At 38.7% G+C, this 20,447-nt stretch overlaps 1 protein-coding gene across 1 annotated transcript in view; it reads left to right on the forward strand.

The window, feature by feature from the left end:
• LOC126215112 (ras-related protein Rab-27A) overlaps positions 1-20,447 on the forward strand; it is a 76,693-nt gene that overhangs the window by 8,103 nt on the left and 48,143 nt on the right. The window contains exon 3 of the mRNA XM_049941766.1: positions 8,218-8,285. Within this exon, the coding sequence (XP_049797723.1) occupies positions 8,218-8,285 (68 nt within the window). The remainder of the gene's footprint in view (positions 1-8,217; positions 8,286-20,447) is intronic.

Raw genomic sequence — 20,447 nt, forward strand, 5'->3', positions numbered from 1 at the left:
AAGAAGTGATCCATAAAATTTCCATGCAGTATCCTTGAGACTGATTTGTTGTAAAATCTTAGAATGTATTCTGAGCTCAAACATATGCCAACCCACATGAATTCTGAAAACTTTGATGATGTAAAAAGCAACTCGCACTTTTCTCACACGACATAATGAATGCTTTGGATCAAGGCAAGCAGGTAGGTGCAGTATTTTTTGATTTTTGAAAAGCATTTTACTCATTGCCACACGTATGCTTGTTGTCAAAAGTGTGTACATATGGGTTATCAGGTGAAATGTATGACTGGATTAATGACTTTTTGGGGGTCGACAGAAGCGTGCGATCCCACGCGTCGGCTTTAACCCGTGACGTAAGGGTGTTGTCGTGTGTGACGTCAACGGCGCGGAGTTTGGTTTGAGTGTGGCTGTCTCCAGTTCTGTTTTATCTTATTTTATTTACTTTTCTGATCTGTTCGTTCTATCTTGTGAGATTTTTTTTTTTTTTAATTTAAAAACACTTATTACTTATTTTAATTATCTGTTTCCTCCAATTTCTGTTTTAGTTTATTATATTTATCTTTCTGATCTGTTCGTTCTATCCCGTGAGATTTTTTTAAAAAAAGACAAAAAACACTAATCAGCTACTGAAGCATCTTTATCTTCTATGGGTTGCAGGGGTTACGACCCCTGGGGAGGTGGGTAGGTATTCATGCATGGCTGTCTTCACTTACACGTTGTAGCTACGCAAGGCGTCTAAATTTGTTTATATTTAGTTTGCCCCCCACCCAAAACACCCCATTTCCCGCGCTTGTCCCATTAGTGTCATTAGGCTTCTTGTGGAAAGTGTGTGTGTTTGTTTTTGTTTCCGCCATATTTGTGACGTCATGGGTCAAAGCAGACGGGCGGGATCTGACGCTTCCGTATTTCGCTTTTTGGTAGAGGTGATCAGCATGTTGTCTTGGAGAGTCATCATCAGATGTAGAAGTAACTTCGGATGTGTCCCAGGGAAGTGTATTGGGATTCTTACTGGTCATGTTGTAAATTAATGACCTTCCAGATGATATTAATAGTAACGTCAGACTTTTGTAGATGATGCAGTTACCTATAATGAAGTTCCGTCAAAAAGAAGCTGCGTGAACATTCAGTCAGATATTGATAAGACTTCAACATGGTGCAAAGATTGGCAGCTTGCATTAAATGTTCAGGAATGTAAAATTGTATTCACAAACTGAAAAAACCTAGTATCTTATGATCATAATATCAATTAGTCATGTTTCGAATTGACCGTCTCATACAAATACTTGGGTGTAATACTTTATGGAGATGTGAAATGGAATGATCATACAGGCTCAGTTGTAGGTAAAGTGAGTAGTAGACTTCGGTTTATTGGTAGAATACTGCGGAAATGCAGTCAGCCTTGCAGATTGCTTACAGATCACTAGTGTGACCCTGTCTAGGATATTGCTCAATTTTATGGGATTGCTACCAAATAGGACAGGAGATACTGAACGTATACAGAGAGGGGCAGCACCAATAGTCACAGGTTTGTTTGAACTGCGGGAGAGTGCAACAGAGGTGCTGAAGAAACTGAACTGGCAGACTCAAACTATCATGATCGAGTCTAGCAACAAAATTTGAAGAACCGGCTTTGAATGCTGAGTAGGAAAATGCTGCAGCCTCTATGTATCATTCTTATTATGATCACGAGGACAAGATTAGGTCAATTCAAGCGCACACTGGGACATTTAAACAATCATTCCTTCCATGAATGGAACAGGAAGAAACGCTAATAACTTGTACAATGGGACATACCCTCTGCCATGCACTTCATAGTGATTTGCAGAGTAAAGGTGTAGTTGTAGAAGTCAAGAAATACTGTAGCCATCTGCATACTTTCATGATTTCATGTAAGAAAATCGCAAGTTGTTTTTTGTAGCACCAACATTTTTTTGGAATCCATGTAATTGGCATGAAGTTGGTCATAGTGTTCAAGATACCTCATTAGACTCTACAGCAGGTGTGTGAACAAGGATAATAGATGGTAGTTTTGTGGATTGCTTCTGGTACCCTTCTTGTAGATGGATGCGATGTGTGCTTTCTTCCAACTACTGGACAGTTCAAGCAATCTGCAGTATATTATCATTTAAAAAAGGACTAACTCGACCACAAATTCTGCATAGAATCTAATATGGATTCCACCAGACCATGGAACTTTGCTGCTAAGTGTTTGTAATTTCAACTGATTCTCAGTGCCACTGATAATAATATCTATTTTACTCATCTTCCCAAAGATGTGTGAATTAAACTGGGGCCAAATCTCTGGCTCTTTCTTTGTAAAGGAACATTTAAAATGCAATTCAGCATCTCTGTTTTTGCTTTGCTACCCTCAGTTACAGTTCTTGTGTCGTCCACTGAGCAATGAGATATTAACTTTGATGCCATGGACAGTCTTTGCGAATGATCAGTTTCTTTGGGTGTTGTGTGAGAGTTTTCAATAAGATTCTGCTAAAATATTCATTGAAGGCTTCATGCATTGCCTTCTTGATATTCAAACGTGTTTCATTCAGAATCTCTGTAGCTATAGCCATATTATGCTTTGCTCTACACCTGTTATGCAGTAGCTTCTGTTTCTTTAAAAGCTTTTTTTGCAGTGACTACCAGAAGAATGCCCCACCTCCTCCCGTAACGACCTGTTTTCCTATGTACATATCTGAACAGTGTACGAAAGACTACTCTTTTAAACTTAAACCAGATTTCCTCTACATGCTCCAGTCTGCAGCTCAGTGTTTCAAGTTTGTCATTGAGAAATGACACTGCTGCCTCTGTGTAGTTTGCTGATCATATAAATCTCTCTACCTGTTTTAGTTGGCCCCTGTAGTGTGGGAATCATTGTTGCCACAGCTGCCTCATTGTCACTGATAGGCTACGACATGGACATCCTCAAAAATGTCTGGTCTATTCGTCATCATTACACCTAATATATTTCCATCGTGATTGGACTTTCTGACACTTGTGCCAAATAGTTTTCAGGGAAAACATGTATTATTTCATGCCCACCATTTACACAAGTGTAATTTTCTCAATTGATTGTTGGATGATTAAAGTCTCCTCTGATAATCACCAGGTCATTGAGGAAGTTGCGTACTAGATTTTCTCTGTTTTCAGTTATATTTGGAAGTGAGTTCGGTGGTGGATAGAAGGATCCGGTTATAAGTTTATGCCTGCCCTTGATACTCAGGTTTGCCCAGTCAGTTTCACATCCAGTTTCAGTTTTTATCTTAATGGATTTGAATTCCTTGCCTACTGTGACAAATACACCAGCTCCATTTACCATTAAATTACGTTTTCATTACACACGTAGATTTAAATCAAAAATCACACTGCTTTCGGTTTCAGATTTTAACACACCTTCTGTACCAAGTATTTTGTGAGCTTCAGTACTTTTGAGGATCACATCAATCTCTGGCACTTTGCTGTGATTGCTTCAGCAGTTAAGCAGTAGGATTTTAGTAGTGATCTCTGTGGGGGACATTTCTTTGGATCTTATACTCACACTTCTGGATTTCCTATAGCTATTGTTTTCGTTAGTGGATGAAGAGCCGCCTAATATAAAAAGCCTTTATGTACACCTGTTACACAATCTACTACCTGGGTAGCAGTCTCTGATGTGTACACATGACCTATTCAGGACTACTTTAAAATTTTCAACCTTATGGTGCAAGCCTAGGAAGTCACAGCCTACCTTGTCGCAGAACCTTTGCAGACTCAGTTTTTAGCTCTCTGCTTGGCTCAGAACCAGAAGACCCTGTCAGTCGGAAGACGGTGCTGCAGATTGTGAGCTATGTTGCAACTCTGTGAGCAAGACTGGTCTTTTGGACCTTCTCTGCCATTCACTGGAATGATACAGCTAAGACCTCGGAACCCAGGTGACAGATATCATTTGTCCCATTGTGTGCCACGATCTGGAGTTGGTTATACCTTGTTTCCTCTGTGGCTACTAGGTCGCCATCTTCGACATATTTGAGGCCTCATGTATACACTCTGTGTGCACCCATCTTTGGTGTGCAATTCCCTAAGGCAATGGTTCCCAACCTGGGGGTAATCCCCACCTGAGGAGTAAAATGAAATTTTCTGAGTGGTAAAATGAAATTTTCTGAGTGGTAAAATGAAATTTTCTGAGTGGTAAAATGAAATTTTCTGAGTGGTAAAAACAAAAGGATTCAATTGTGTTTTGGCCACAAAACCAAATTATTTTTAATGGATAATTAATTTTGCCCCTTCTTCTTGAGACTCTGATGAGGATAGTGATAGTAATAATAAGCTATAAAAGGCAGTGTACCAACTGACTGATTCACTGGCTCATGATCGCCCAGCCCAAACCAAAAAAGGATGGGAACTTGAAATTTGCAGAAGGCGTTGATCTTCTACTGTAGGTGTTGTTTAAAAGGGATTTTTTGCTATTTCATCCCTATGGGGGTGAAGTACAGGATGAAGTTTTTTTTCAAAATTACACTATTGAGGCAATCTTGAAGCTACACCTATGAAAATTGGCATTTGGTTTCTCAGTTAGAGATAAATAAACATGTGTTTCAGTAATTTTTGAAAATTTAACCCCTATGGGGATTAAGTAAAGAGTGAAATTTCTTTTTGAAAATATGTCATTGTTAAAGAACTACTGAAGTATTTTTAAATCTACAACTATGAATGCTGTTTTGTGACTTATCAGTTACAAAAAAAAAAAAAAAAAAGAAAGAAAAAAAAATGTGGTTTCACTATTTTTGGAAATTCAGTCCCAGTGGGGGTGAAAATTTTTGTGAATATATTTAATTATTCATATGAATGTAATAGAGGGAAACATTCCACGTGGGAAAAATATATCTAAAAACAAAGATGATGTGACTTACCAAACGAAAGTGCTGGCAGGTCGATAGACACACAAACAAACACACAAAATTCAAGCTTTCGCAACCAACGGTTGCTTCGTCAGGAAAGAGGGAAAGAGAGGGAAAGATGAAAGGATGTGGGTTTTAAAAGGACAGTTATCACTCACACACACACACACACACACACACACACACACACACACACCCATCCGCACATACACAGACACAAGCAGACATTTGTAAAGGCAATGAGTTGGGGCAGATATGTCTTTGACTGACATATCTGCCCGAACTCTTTGCCTTTACAAATGTCTGCTTGTGTCTGTGTATGTGCGGATGGATGTGTGTGTGTGTGTGTGTGTGTGTGTGTGTGTGCGCGAGTGATACCTGTCCTTTTTTCCCCCAAGGTAAGTCTTTCCGCTCCCGGGACTGGAATGACTCCTTACCCTCTCCCTTAAAACCCACATCCTTTCATCTTTCCCTCTCCTTCCCTCTTTCCTGACGAAGCAACCATTGGTTGCGAAAGCTTGAATTTTGTGTGTATGTTTGTGTTTGTTTGTGTGTCTATCGACCTGCTAGCACTTTCGTTTGGTAAGTCACATCATCTTTGTTTTTAGATATATTTAATTATGCAAGTATTTTTGAAGGTAAAACTATGAAAATTTGTATTTGGCTTCTCTGTTAGAAATAAAAAGGTATGTATGTCACTGTTTTTGTAAATTCAGCCGCTAAGGGTTGAACTGTCTTATGAAAATATTTCATTTGAAAACATTTTTAAACTGAAGTCTTTGAAAATTGGTATTTGGCTTCTCGGTTAGAAGTGGAAAAATCCATGAAAAATTTGTGTTTGTCTGTTCTTGGAAATTCATCCCCTAAAGTAGTGAAATAGGGCCAGACTGATTCAGTGATCCATCATCACCCAACCCATACTGTTAAGGATAGAAACTTAAAATTTGGAGACAGTGTGGAGCTTACATGGTGGGCATTGTTTATGAAGGGAATGTTTGAAATTACACTCCTAAGGGGTTGAAATGGAGATGAAAGGCTTTTTGAAAGTATAAGGCTAATAAGTCAATTTTGAAGCTAAAACTAAAATTTGGTTTCTCGGTCGACTTGTATTCTGTACTAAATTGTCTGTCCAGTAATTTTGGGCACAGATCTGGCTCATTTCATATCTTTCCACAGACTTAACTAAACTGGGTTCCAGCAGCCTCTCTTTTATTAAATTGCAGCAATTAAAACTATATTTAATTATTGTTGTTTGCTGGGGCTTTACAGGTTACAGTTAAAACTTTACATTCGTGATTAACTGAATAGTGAAGAAAGATTCTTCTGGTGTGACCTTTCAGATACAACAGTAATTGCTGTTGAAGTATGCTGTCTAGCTTGCCAAAATATGGGATTCTACTTTAGTAACAATGTTGACAGTGATTACAAAGTTTACGTAAACTAGTCAAACCAACAGATTCTACTTTAAATGCGAACATTTTTAGGTTAGGCTTTACCGTGACTGTTACTGACATTAAATGAAACAATAAGTTCACTGTTACCAGTCACCGTTTTATTTATTTCCACGACGCGTTTCGAAGGTTTAAACCTCCATCATCGGGTGGATTTACATTAGTAAGTATTACATTTGTGTGTGTGTTGTGTTACGATTTTTGGAGGAACTTGTGGCACTGCCTTCAGTGATCACAGGTTCCTTTTGCTGTCGTAACACATCACATGTATACTGCCACATTTGTAAACAAATATATATTTGTTTACAAATGTGGCAGTATACATGTGATGTGTTACGACAGCAAAAGGAACCTGTGATCACTGAAGGCAGTGCCACAAGTTCCTCCAAAAATCGTAACACAACACACACACAAATGTAATACTTACTAATGTAAATCCACCCGATGATGGAGGTTTAAACCTTCGAAACGCGTCGTGGAAATAAATAAAACGGTGACTGGTAACAGTGAACTTATTGTTTCATTTAACAACAGATTCTAATTAACTAAAATATCTGGGGAAAGAGTGCTGGTCAAGATCTTACATCATACTGAAGCCCTGCCCCCCCCCTCCCCCCCTTATTTTCTAACATATTTTCATCATCAACCATATAGATACTTCACTTATTTATATGCATATTTTTGATCTACTTTATCAGAAAGTTAGTAATGGGACATGTGTTAACATATTGAGCAGTGGTTACAAAGTTTGAAATTACTGTTATTTGCAGTTAGCACACGCGCGTGTGCGCGCACACACACACACGCACACACACACACACACACACACATATTCTAATTAACCAAATGAATGTAACAGATAATAAAGTTAAGTCAGCTAAGCCCTGAGTTAGTATTCGAGATCTCTTTAGACTATTGTTCACAAATGAAAACTCGTAATTCTGGTTAAAAGAATCAACAATGTGTGTTCCTACCAATGGATGTACATGACATTAGTTAGTACTGTGACATCAAGTTGTAAATTCGCTAATAACAGTTATACAAGTTTTTGATAATTATCATCCAGTGGTTACAATTAAATTGTGATACAAAGACGATTACATATCTCTTGTTTTCATGGGAAAATAAGTGAATTTATACAAGTAAACAATGCTGATTACATTTTTGTTAATTACTCTGAAACTTCATTATCCCAAGCTTTCCTACCTTGTTTCCTGTTTCAAGTATGAGTACATTATTTTTTGGTATTTACAGTATCTCATTGCAGAATACAGCAGCCCAAATAAACACTTTGTTTACATTGTTAATCTGGTTTGGTTTTATGAAATACAGTAACTGTGATGTAATTAGTTGGTGTTGTGATAGCCAACAGCATAGCAGGCTGACAGTACGATAAACAGAGTTGTTACAGGTTTCAAACATTATGATTACAGTATTTGATACCTGTTTTGTTATTCTATTGTTTGCAAACGAAAAGACCTAATTTTGATTAAATTAATTGACAGTATGTGTTCCTGTCAGTGGATGGATGGATGTAATGTTAGTGAGTACTTTGACATGAAGTTGTTGAAAATTATGTTACAGAGCTCAAAAGGTAATGTAACAGTTAATCATGCAATTTAAGTTAGCCTTGAAATTGTATGAAAAATGAGCTGCCACGGTTCAGACTGCATTTTTATATTCAGAATAAATGCCCCCCCCCCCTCTCTCTCTCTCTCTCTCTCTCTCTCTCTCTCTCTCTGTGTGTGTGTGTGTGTGTGTGTGTGTGTGTGTGTGTGTCCAACCATCCTTGGTAGCAGTAAGTACAGAATGCATTGCATTAGCTGTTACTTAGAAATTAATAATTTGTATGTGAATTGTGTTCTGCATTTCATCTTATCCTCTGTCCACAGGTCTACAGATCGCAAGGAAGAAGCCAGAGGATACACCTGCAGCTGTGGGACACAGCAGGACAAGAGAGGTTGCTGTTGCTTACAATAGTCATTGTTCTGCCGACAGAGGCACTTAGTGTCTAAATAATGGAAACTTTGAACAGGGCAAAATAGATGTCAGTCTTGTACATCAACAAAGCTGGTGTAGCAGTGTAAAATGTATCAGGAGAGGCAACTGAGTTCCCTCACACAAAATAACACAGAAAATGGCATTAAAAACAACTCGCTGCCCCAGTCTGCAACAACTCTTTCCTGAGTCCCTCTGGTACATAAAAGTGAAAGAGCGCGGCCCCTGCGGGCTTTTGTGGCCAGTATGTACATTGTACATTATCAGCGATTTTGTTCTATGGGCATTACACTGTGGTCCGAGGTATATTTCTATACCTAATGCCTCATCTTATAATACTGGGGACATCATCATAAGAGTCTATAAAGATCTGGGTAGCAGTTTCAAACTGAAACAAGTTCACCAGGCCTAGCTCTTTACACGTATCCATCCAACAGTTGGTTCATGATGTCTCTGGACCACTTCCTAAGCTCTCCGGATTGTGCTGACATGTGTTCACATTATTTAGTGCTGAGGCCCACAGCTTGTCAAATATCAGTCCTCCTCCTTCTTGCTTAAACTACTATTCTATTTTTGAATTGCTATGGCCTCTGTATATCCTAACATAGTAATGATTAGAACTTGATAAAACTGTAGTATTGATGAATGACAATTGTTCATGTTTTCCATGAGCCAAGAGTTGATGCTTCTATTTGTAGTTCCAGTATACATTTGACCTCATGTACAAAAGATTTTATACACATTGATTCATATTAACATTTAAAAACCCCCGAAGTGATGTTGCTGAGACAAGTAATTTGATATAAGATACGTGAGGTCGCAAATGTCGGGAAATACACCAAAATTGGATGACAGATATTAAACATTTGATGTCACCAGATGAGAGGCCAATTGGTCTGTCGTACCTGATCATCTCATCTCAGACTTTAGCACGTCAGGCTCAGAGCTCGAGTCTTGTGCCTGGAACAATAGTTTTCGCACTACATCACACAGTTCTGTGTTTTCATAGAGGTAAGATTTATTATTTTATTTCCTGGCCTCGTAGTCTCCACCAGTTAATTGCAAAGCAGAGTGCAATAAAAACTACTGTATTGCATCACAAGTAAATATGTGTAAGCTTCCAAATTGCATTGCTACCAGTAAACGAGCTGTGTTTTCTTTACTAAATAAAGTCTGTAAACAAAAAAAGGAGGGACAGAAGGAAAGAAATACAAAATAAGGACACTTTTTTGCATCGGCCGGGGTGGCTGAGCGGTTCTAGGCACTACAGTCTGGAACCGCGCGACAGCTACGGTCGCCGGTTCGAATCCTGCTGCAGGCATGGATGTGTGTGATGTCCTTAGGTTTAAATAGTTCTAAGTTCTAGGGGACTGATGACCTCAGAAGTTAAGTCCCATGGTGCTAAGAGCCATTTGAACCATTTTTGAAGGACACTTTTGATTGGCTACAGCGAGGACAATATTTTGTAACCGGTACATTTACAACATATTGCATTTACAAAATATGTTCAAAAACAGTGTAGCCTAACAGTGTGATGTGTAAAATTGCCCCCTACTGGCGAGGATAGAATTGACAAGCCCTTTGCACATGAGGTGAGGTATGTCACCTGGTGAAATCACATATTCAACATTTGTCATCCGATTTTGGAATTATTTATCTCAGCATCATCTTCATTGCTTCAGGAATTTTTAAACATCAATAAGAATCATCATGTATACTCCTACTTCTTAATTGTTTAACCATTGCATCAGTACTGTCTCGTCTTAGTACTCTGTTGATTTGATCTGTGACTTCTTGCAAGTGGGAGAAGAACTTCCCCTTTAGGGGGTTCTTTTTTTTTTTTTTTTTTTTTTACTAGAAGCTGAGCTCTTTAATAACATAGTACCATATTTATCTCTTTGTCATAGCAGCCATTTCTTCCAAAAGTAATTCTTAGGTATTTGTGGGTCTTAGTGCCGAATAAAGCAAACATTGCCATCTATGCCACACTATGAGCTCCACAACCCAATTCTGTGAGACTTCTTAGTCTCAGGAAATGCTCTGTTCTTTTCACAATGTGGCCATTGAGTCTGTCTAAAATTCACACTGCTGTCTGAATGTTTATAGCCTCTGATGATGTCTTCATTATTAGTGGAAAAGAGTTAGGCACAGAAAAGTGCATTGGACTACAGCCGAGTGCCCATACCGTGAAAATTGCCAAAGAGCACTGCCATTGCCAAAAAAACAATATTCTTGCTGCTGAAAATGTTGCAGTTCTTGTCTCGAGCATTAAACTGCTTGACGTTCGTAGCTACAGCAAAGAAGGCCAAATTGGTGTGAATTCAGCTGAATCACGAAGCTTAATGTGAGTCCAAGCACTATTAAGTGTAACAATGACGTAGACGGGTTCCACTTTCAGCTGGGAACAGACAAAATGGAGTCTACTCAATGACCCTTTTTCGTGGCAGAAGACTAAATTTTTAGTCACATGTTGCATACAGTTTCCACCCGAGTAGCCACTGCTGCCCAGTGATGCATGTGTTTGTGGATACTCTGTCAGTAAACTGTCCATTAAATTTCTCAGTATTCTGAAATACACACTTAATCTTGAAGCAGTCCCATAGCACCACATTTAAATCAATTTCTCATGGAAATAAACTTGGTCCTGACTACACTGTTGTTGGTGCTGCTGTTGTGTTCTGCAGTCCAAAGACTGGTTTGATGCAGCTCTCCGTTCTACTCCGTTCTCTGCAAGCCTCTTTGTCTCTGAATACCGCATCAATTTGAACCTGCTTAATGTGTCTTTCTACAATTTTTAGTGCCCACACTTCCCTCCAATACAAAATTGATGATTTCTTAATGTCTCAGGATGTGTCCTGCCAGCTAATGCCTTCTTATAGTTAAGTTGTGCCATACATTTATTTTTTCTCCAGTTCTATTCAGTTTCCTAGTTTGTTGTTTGGTCCACCCCTCCAGTCTTCAGCATTTTTCTGTAGCACCACATTCAAAATATTTTATTCTCACCTGCGCTGCCTATCATCGGTGTTTCACCCCAGACTAATACTTCCAAAGAAGACTTCCTCACATTTAAATTGATATTTGATGTTAAAAAAAATTTCTCTTTTTCAGAAACACTTTTTATTCTACTGCCAGTCTGCATTTTTCTGTATATCCTCCCTACTTGTGTTGCCCAAGTAGCAAACATTATATATCAGTTTTATAGTCTCATTTCCTAATGTTCTAAGTTCAGCTGCTCTTGGGCAAGTGGATTTAATTGGAGACTGCACAATCAATCATGTGACAGCAGCCACATGTTCCATCTGGCATCTTCTTATGTACGGTTTGTGTCCTGTCTTTGACACTGCCTGAAAGAAATTACGCAGGGTCCCTTCACACTTATTATCTCTGTCACAGTTGCCCTGCCTGTGGACATTTCCCTCCCCTCCCCCCCCCTCTTCATCCCCACCACACACACACACACACACACACACACAGAGAGAGAGAGAGAGAGAGAGAGAGAGAGAGAGAGAGAGATGTATGCCCTGAGTCTCTACTGAACCACCTTCAGTATTGGAAGTGAGTTTCCATTATTTAGGCTGCCCATAATGCCTTTATGCATTATTGCATGTAGCTTTTGTACAAGCTTACTGCATCTTGCATTTAGTCATCTCTAAACTTTGTTACTGTTGCTGCTGCTGTTCCTACTACTGCTACTACTACTACTACTACTACTACTAATAGTAATAATAATAATAATAATAATAATAATAATTGATGATGATGATGATGATGTGTACTTGACGATTGAGTGGGTAAGTGTTGAGCTACAAATTCAGAGATCTGGGGTTCAATCTGCTGTGTAGCAGCAGTATGTATGAAACCACGAAGTTTTTGAGCAGCTTATCAGCTGAGGTCAGTTCAGAAGAAATAAATATAATAGTGATAATGAAATTACATTCCATAAAACTCTGATGTCTGCAAAGTTTATAACTAAGAAACTTGACTGACTCACAAGATAATACAATTAGCACAAAATGTAGAAATTTTACTTGCTTCTGACCCCCCACACCTCTTCCCATTATAAAGTGGCCTCCACTTGAAAACAGACATAAGTGGGGCAATATAAAAGTAATGGAAATTTTTCTTTTTCTTTAAAGAATCTTTACTTATTCACCAAAATCAAATCTGTCCCATACAGAGCAATGCCCCTCAGATATAATACACATGTGCCAGTGCTTTTTCCAACCTTGGAAACACTTCTGGAATTCACTTTCCATTATGGTGTTCAGCTATTTCAGCAATTCTGTTTTTATCTCATCATTGGTGGCAAAATGACGTCCTTTCGTGGTTGTTTTCAGCCTCGGGAATAGAAAGAAGTCGCTGGGGGCCATATCTGGTGAATATGGCGGCTGAGGCAACATAAAACTTTTATTTTTGCCAAAAAATCCACGTTGAAATGTCAGCAGGAGCATTATCCTGATGCAATTTCCCTGAGTGTTTTTGCCACAATTCTGGTCATTTTCTTCAGATTGCTTCACACAAACAGCACAAAACTTTCAGGTAGTATTCCATATTGACAGTACAACCATAAGGTAGGAACTAATAATGCACTGTTCCATTGCAGTGGAAGAAAACAGTGTAAACAGCCTCCACATGTAATCAAACTTGCAAATTTTTTCTATCTTGGCTCTTCAAGCAGTTTCCTTTGGCCTTGGTTTCAGTGTCTTACTCATATGTTCATGTTTTGTCACCTGTTATTACCTTCTTTAGAAGTTCTGGATTGTTGTCAGCTTCATTTAACAATTCCTGAGTGATGCCTGTGTGGATAATTTTTGCTCAACATTAACAGTTTTGGAACAAACTTTGCTGGTACACGTTTCATGTCCAAAACATCAGAAAAAATTCTTTGCATGAGCCAAAGAAACTGCCGACATTATCAGCAACTTCTTTGATGATGATGTAATGGTTTTCCAGAACCATTTTCTTTACTTCTTCCACATTGTCATCAGTAATTGATGTGCTAGGGCATCCAGGGCAGTCGTCATCTTAAGCATCTTTGCAACCCTCTTTGAAACATTTATAAATTTGCTCACAGTATATGTGCCAAAAGCCACACTTAACATTTCAAATGCAGCAAAATTTAATGCATTTTCTTTGATCCAGCTTTTATGAAAGTAAAAATTCATGAACACTCGAAAACATGTTTAATCTTTTTGACTGTCAACAATAAACTAAATATTCAAAACAGCTGAAAATGCAAATGTACATCAGGAACATGTGTACCGACAAGATTAAAAAAGTTTGAAAATTGGATGTTTTAAAACCTGTGAAATTAAAAAATTCCTAATGTGTCCTCCTCTTTGGAATAAAGTATCAGTAGCATGTTAGGTCAGACCAGGAATAGCTTAGTTTGCAGGCAGCTCACCTCTGTTAAGTTTTTCCCCCCTGCAACAGAACTCGTGCAGTACTGTTACGGCCTCACCACAGCCACACCAGCCAATGTCAGGGGATAACTGTCAGTCATCATGGGGCCCTACCTACTCCTTACGTGTAAACATCATGTGATGTAAACTATTAAAACTTTGATTCTCATTTCGTTATATGTGTCAGACCTTTAGTTGCATTAGTGAGATTTTTTTAAGTACCTGGAGCAAATTTGTTTAACTCGGTCTTTACCACTTCTGCAATATCAATTTCAGGTTGCATTTTTGGAAGCAAAGCTGATGTTCTGACAACTCACTGATCGTTGCACTACACTGAGAAGATTTAATGTACTTTCACATATGTATCTTGATCCAAAATATGATTTTATTTCATGAATGAAGTTGGTGAGTTTGGGGACCAATCTTGTAGCATGAATTCAAAAATTGCACTACTTTTTCCAGTCAGGGTAGTAAGAACAGATAATTCTTTACATTGCACACATATTCTTCAAGCTCGCTTCTGACACTTCCGAGACTAATTTTCAACACACTATTAAAGAAAAAGAAAGGGGGGGCATCATGCAGTTCTAGGGATTTCAAATCTTTGAAATTACAGTGAAACTCTCAGAGATTACATCATAACAAAAGTTAGTATTGAAAATTTTATTTCATATTAGCTCAGAAAATGTCAAACGTTTTCCTTGTTTCATTGCAGTGTAAGCAACACAAGTTTAGACTTTAATCCATTAACATCTACAAACATATCAGAAATTTTTTGTTCCTTTCTTTGCAAACGAAAATTCAAATTATTTAAATTATTTGTGAAATCTATTAGAAATGCTGATTCTGATTTAAAAAAAAAAATGAATCATTCAGTTCATTTTTAAATTTCACTGTATCTGAATTTACATCTTTATCCAAAAACTCCACCCCCATGAACCATGGACCTTGCCGTTGGTGGGGAGGCTTGCGTGCCTCATCGATACAGATAGCCGTACCGTAGGTACAACCACAACGGAGGGGTATCTGTTGAGAGGCCAGACAAACGTGTGGTTCCTGAAGAGGGGCAGCAGCCTTTTCAGTAGTTGCAAGGGCAACAGTCTGGATGATTGACTGATCTGGCCTTGTAACAATAACCAAAACGGCCTTGCTGTGCTGGTACTGCGAACGGCTGAAAGCAAGGGGAAACTACGGCCGTAATTTTTCCCGAGGGCATGCAGCTTTACTGTATGATTAAATGATGATGGCGTCCTCTTGGGTAAAATATTCCGGAGGTAAAATAGTCCCCCATTCGGATCTCCGGGCGGGGACTACTCAAGAGGATGTCGTTATCAGGAGAAAGAAAATTGGCGTTCTACGGATCGGAGCGTGGAATGTCAGGTCCCTTAATCGGGCAGGTAGGTTAGAAAATTTGAAAAGGGAAATGGATAGGTTAAAGTTAGATATAGTGGGAATTAGTGAAGTTCGGTGGCAGGAGGAACAAGACTTCTGGTCAGGTGACTACAGGGTTATAAACACAAAGTCAAATAGGGGTAACGCAGGAGTAGGGTTAATAATGAATAGGAAAATAGGAATGCGGGTAAGCTACTACAAACAGCATAGTGAACGCATTATTGTGGCCAAGATAGATACGAAGCCCACAGCTACTACAGTAGTACAAGTTTATATGCCAACTAGCTCTGCAGATGACGAAGAAATTGAAGAAATGTATGATGAAATAAAAGAAATTATTCAGATTGTGAAGGGAGACGAAAATTTAATAGTTATGGGTGACTGGAATTCGAGTGTAGGAAAAGGGAGAGAAGGAAATGTAGTAGGTGAATATGGATTGGGGCTAAGAAATGAAAGAGGAAGCCGCCTTGTAGAATTTTGCACAGAGCACAATTTAATCATAGCTAACACTTGGTTTAAGAATCATGATAGAAGGTTGTATACATGGAAGAACCCTGGAGATACTAAAAGGTATCAGATTGATTATATAATGGTAAGACAGAGATTTAGGAACCAGGTTTTAAATTGTAAGACATTTCCAGGGGCAGATGTGGACTCTGACCACAATCTATTGGTTATGACCTGTAGATTAAAACTGAAGAAACTGCAAAAAGGTGGGAATTTAAGGAGATGGGACCTGGATAAACTGAAAGAACCAGAGGTTGTACAGAGTTTCAGGGAGAGCATAAGGGAACAATTGACAGGAATGGGGGAAATAAATACAGTAGAAGAAGAATGGGTAGCTTTGAGGGATGAAGTAGTGAAGGCAGCAGAGGATCAAGTAGGTAAAAAGACGAGGGCTAGTAGAAATCCTTGGGTAACAGAAGAAATATTGAATTTAATTGATGAAAGGAGAAAATATAAAAATGCAGTAAATGAAGCAGGCAAAAAGGAATACAAACGTCTCAAAAATGAGATCGACAGGAAGTGCAAAATGGCTAAGCAGGGATGGCTAGAGGACAAATGTAAGGATGTAGAGGCTTATCTTACTAGGGGTAAGATAGATACTGCCTACAGGAAAATTAAAGAGACCTTTGGAGAGAAGAGAACCACCTGTATGAATATCAAGAGCTCAGATGGCAACCCAGTTTTAAGCAAAGAAGGGAAGGCAGAAAGGTGGAAGGAGTATATAGAGGGTCTATACAAGGGCGATGTACTTGAGGACAATATTTTGGAAATGGAAGAGGCTGTAGACGAAGACGAAATGGGAGATAAGATACTGTGTGAAGAGTTTGACAGAGCACTGAAAGACCTGAGTCGAAACAAGGCCCCGGGACAACATTCCATTAGAACTACTGATGACCTTGGGAGAGCCAGTCCTGACAAAACTCTACCATCTGGTGAGCAAGATGTATGAAACAGGCGAAATACCCTCAGACTTCAAGAAGAATATAATAATTCCAATCCCAAAGAAAGCAGGTGTTGACAGATGTGAGAATTACCGAACAATCAGTTTAATAAGCCACAGCTGCAAAATACTAACACGAATTCTTTACAGACGAATGGAAAAACTAGTAGAAGCCGACCTCGGGGAAGATCAGTTTGGATTCCGTAGAAATACTGGGACACGTGAGGCAATACTGACCTTACGACTTATCTTAGAAGAAAGATTAAGGAAAGGCAAACCTACGTTTCTAGCATTTGTAGACTTAGAGAAAGCTTTTGACAATGTTGACTGGAATACTCTCTTTCAAATTCTAAAGGTGGCAGGGGTAAAATACAGGGAGCGAAAGGCTATTTACAATTTGTACAGAAACCAGATGGCAGTTATAAGAGTCGAGGGACATGAAAGGGAAGCAGTGGTTGGGAAGGGAGTAAGACAGGGTTGTAGCCTCTCCCCGATGTTATTCAATCTGTATATTGAGCAAGCAGTAAAGGAAACAAAAGAAAAATTCGGAGTAGGTATTAAAATCCATGGAGAAGAAATAAAAACTTTGAGGTTCGCCGATGACATTGTAATTCTGTCAGAGACAGCAAAGGACTTGGAAGAGCAGTTGAACGGAATGGATGGTGTCTTGAAGGGAGGATATAAGATGAACATCAACAAAAGCAAAACGAGGATAATGGAATGTAGTCGAATTAAGTCGGGTGATGCTGAGGGTATTAGATTAGGAAATGAGACACTTAAAGTAGTAAAGGAGTTTTGCTATTTGGGGAGCAAAATAACTGATGATGGTCGAAGTAGAGAGGATATAAAATGTAGACTGGCAATGGCAAGGAAAGCGTTTCTGAAGAAGAGAAATTTGTTAACATCGAGTATAGATTTAAGTGTCAGGAAGTCTTTTCTGAAAGTATTTGTATGGAGTGTAGCCATGTATGGAAGTGAAACATGGACGATAAATAGTTTGGACAAGAAGAGAATAGAAGCTTTCGAAATGTGGTGCTACAGAAGAATGCTGAAGATTAGATGGGTAGATCACATAACTAATGAGGAGGTACTGAACAGGATTGGGGAGAAGAGGAGTTTGTGGCACAACTTGACCAGAAGAAGGGATCGGTTGGTAGGACATGTTCTGAGGCATCAAGGGATCACCAATTTAGTATTGGAGGGCAGCATGGAGGGTAAAAATCGTAGGGGGAGACCAAGAGATGCATACACTAAGCAGATTCAGAAGGATGTAGGTTGCAGTAGGTACTGGGAGATGAAGAAGCTTGCACAGGATAGAGTAGCATGGAGAGCTGCATCAAACCAGTCTCAGGACTGAAGACCACAACAACAACAACATCCAAAAACTTAAAAAAGTTCTTTTCTAAATGAAAAAAAAAAGACCAGCCTAAATATTTTGTTGCCAGTGAATTTCAGGATGAAGAAATGTATCTCCATATTCTGCATAAATATTTTTCTGAAAACTGTTTAAATTTTTGATGGAATAGTGAGATTTGACTTGCTTCTTTCTTGTGTTATAATATATTCATAATTTTCATTACATGTTTCATTGCTGATAGCATTCTGACACTTTTCCATTTAGTGCTTCCTGATGAATAGTTCTTTGAAAAGTTGAACACTTTTTTTCTGCTGGTTCTTAATTGAGCAGGGAAGATATTTTTGATATCAATTGTAACTCGTGTGCTATCAGCACAAATTGCAGAGTGCTTTTGAAAATCACCATTTTTCTCAGTACACTGTTTAATGTCATTGAACATTTACAAACCTGTTGCTCCGAGCAACAGAATTAAAGTGAGTAAATCTTTGTAGCAGTGCAGACAAACAAGTGAACAATAGGCTGTGGCAGGGTTGTAACAGCACTGCAGGTGTCAAGTTGGATGTGGAAGCACTCGCTGGAGGAGAATGGCTCGTGAGCCACACTTCACCAGGCCTGGGTTAGACTCTCAAAACACTAAAATACTCATCTATTTGTAGGGAAAATAAATAGAATGATCACATAGGCTCAGTTGTAGGTAAAGCAGGCACCAGTCTTAGTTTAATTGGTGGAGTAGTAGGGAAAATGCAACATTCTGCAAAGGAAACTGGTTATTGGACACCTGTACAACGCACCCTAGATAGAATATTACTCAAATACGTGGTACCTGTACCAGGTAGGACTAACAGGGTGTGGGGGTATTGAGTGTATACAAAGAAGGGCTGTGCGAACGGTCTCAGGTTTGTTTGATCCACCGATGAGCATTACAGATATGCTGAAGGAACTGAACCAGCAGACACTTGAAGGTAGAAGCAAAATATCCCAAGAAAGCCTACTTACAAAGTTCCGAGAACCCTCTTATGTGATGAATGTAGGAATATGAGCTGTAATCAAATAATGCAGAATCCAGGATGGAATAACAACAATATTGTGAAAAGGGTAGATTGCTGCTTACCATATAGGGGAATTTTTTTAAATTTTGTGTGACTTATAATCTGATTTTCAAACTTTTAAAGAAATTGGTTCTGGAAAATGGCTGAATCAACATCAGAGAGATAGCTGATGACATTGCTGAGAAATTTCTGAATAAAGTCAACAAGTCAGAACCTCTAAAGAAGGTTATAACATGGTTATATGGATATGACATTTAAACCAAGGCCCAATCATCCCAATGGAAACTGCCTGAAGAGCCAAGATCGAAAAAAATTAAAGTTCAATCACATGTGAAGGTTCTCCTGAATGTTTCTTTGATTGCAATGGAAAAGTGTACTATGAGTTCCTGCCTTATGGTCGCGTGGTCAGTAAAGAATATTACTAGGAAGTTATGCGCCATTTGTGTGAAGCAATCTGAAGAAAACAACCAGAACTGTGGCAGAAATACTTGTGGAAATTGCATCACGATAATGCTTCTGCTCACATCTCAATGTATGTTCATGATTTTTGACAAAAAACCAAACCATTATGTTTCCTCATCTACCGTATTCACCGGACATGACCCCACACAACCTCTTTCTATTTCCAAGGCCGAAGAGAACCATGAAAGGCTGTCATTTTGCCACCATTGGTGAGATAAAAGCAGAATTGCTGAAGGAGCTTAATATCACAATAAAAAGTAAGTTCCAGAAGTGCTTCCAAGATTGGAAGTGGCACAAGTGAGGTGGAGTATTCTGAAGGGGACAAAGTTGATGTTGATGAATAAACAGAGATTCTTTAAAGATAAACAAAAACTTCCATTACTTTTTGATCATACCTTATATACCACAGTCCCTAGTGTTGCTCCCATGAGGATCGTGAAAACAAGATTAGATTAATAACAGTGCACAAAGAGGCATTTGAACAATCATTCTTCTCACACTCTATACATGAATGAAATGGGAAGAAGCTATAATAAATGGTACAGTGGGTAGTACCCTCTGCCATGCACAACAGTGGTTTGCAGAGTATGAATGTAGACATAAATATATGATGATAATGACGGGAATTTCCATAAATAATAATTGTGACACAGTATTTAAAGTTTGTAAGTATTTTTACCTCATTATTATGTAGGGATTGCCACCTTTATTTGTGCATATACACAAATGTTCCATACAGTAACCAATCTCCAAGTTTAGCACTCCAATCATTTGCAACTTACTAGTAGGGAACATATTTTGTGTTCATACATAATGACCTTTCTAGACTGAGAAGCTCATCTGCAGAAACCAGCTCGGTTTTAGGAAACAGCGGTCATGTGAGACACAGCTGGCCCTCTTTGTGCATGATATACAAGCTCTAGATACCGGCTCCCAGGTTGATGCCATATTTCTCGACTTTCGAAAGGCGTTCATCTCAGTTCCGCACTGTCGCTTGCTACAAAAAGTGCGCGTT

Source organism: Schistocerca nitens, chromosome 12 (assembly GCF_023898315.1).
Source record: "Schistocerca nitens isolate TAMUIC-IGC-003100 chromosome 12, iqSchNite1.1, whole genome shotgun sequence".
Lineage (NCBI taxonomy): Eukaryota > Metazoa > Arthropoda > Insecta > Orthoptera > Acrididae > Schistocerca > Schistocerca nitens.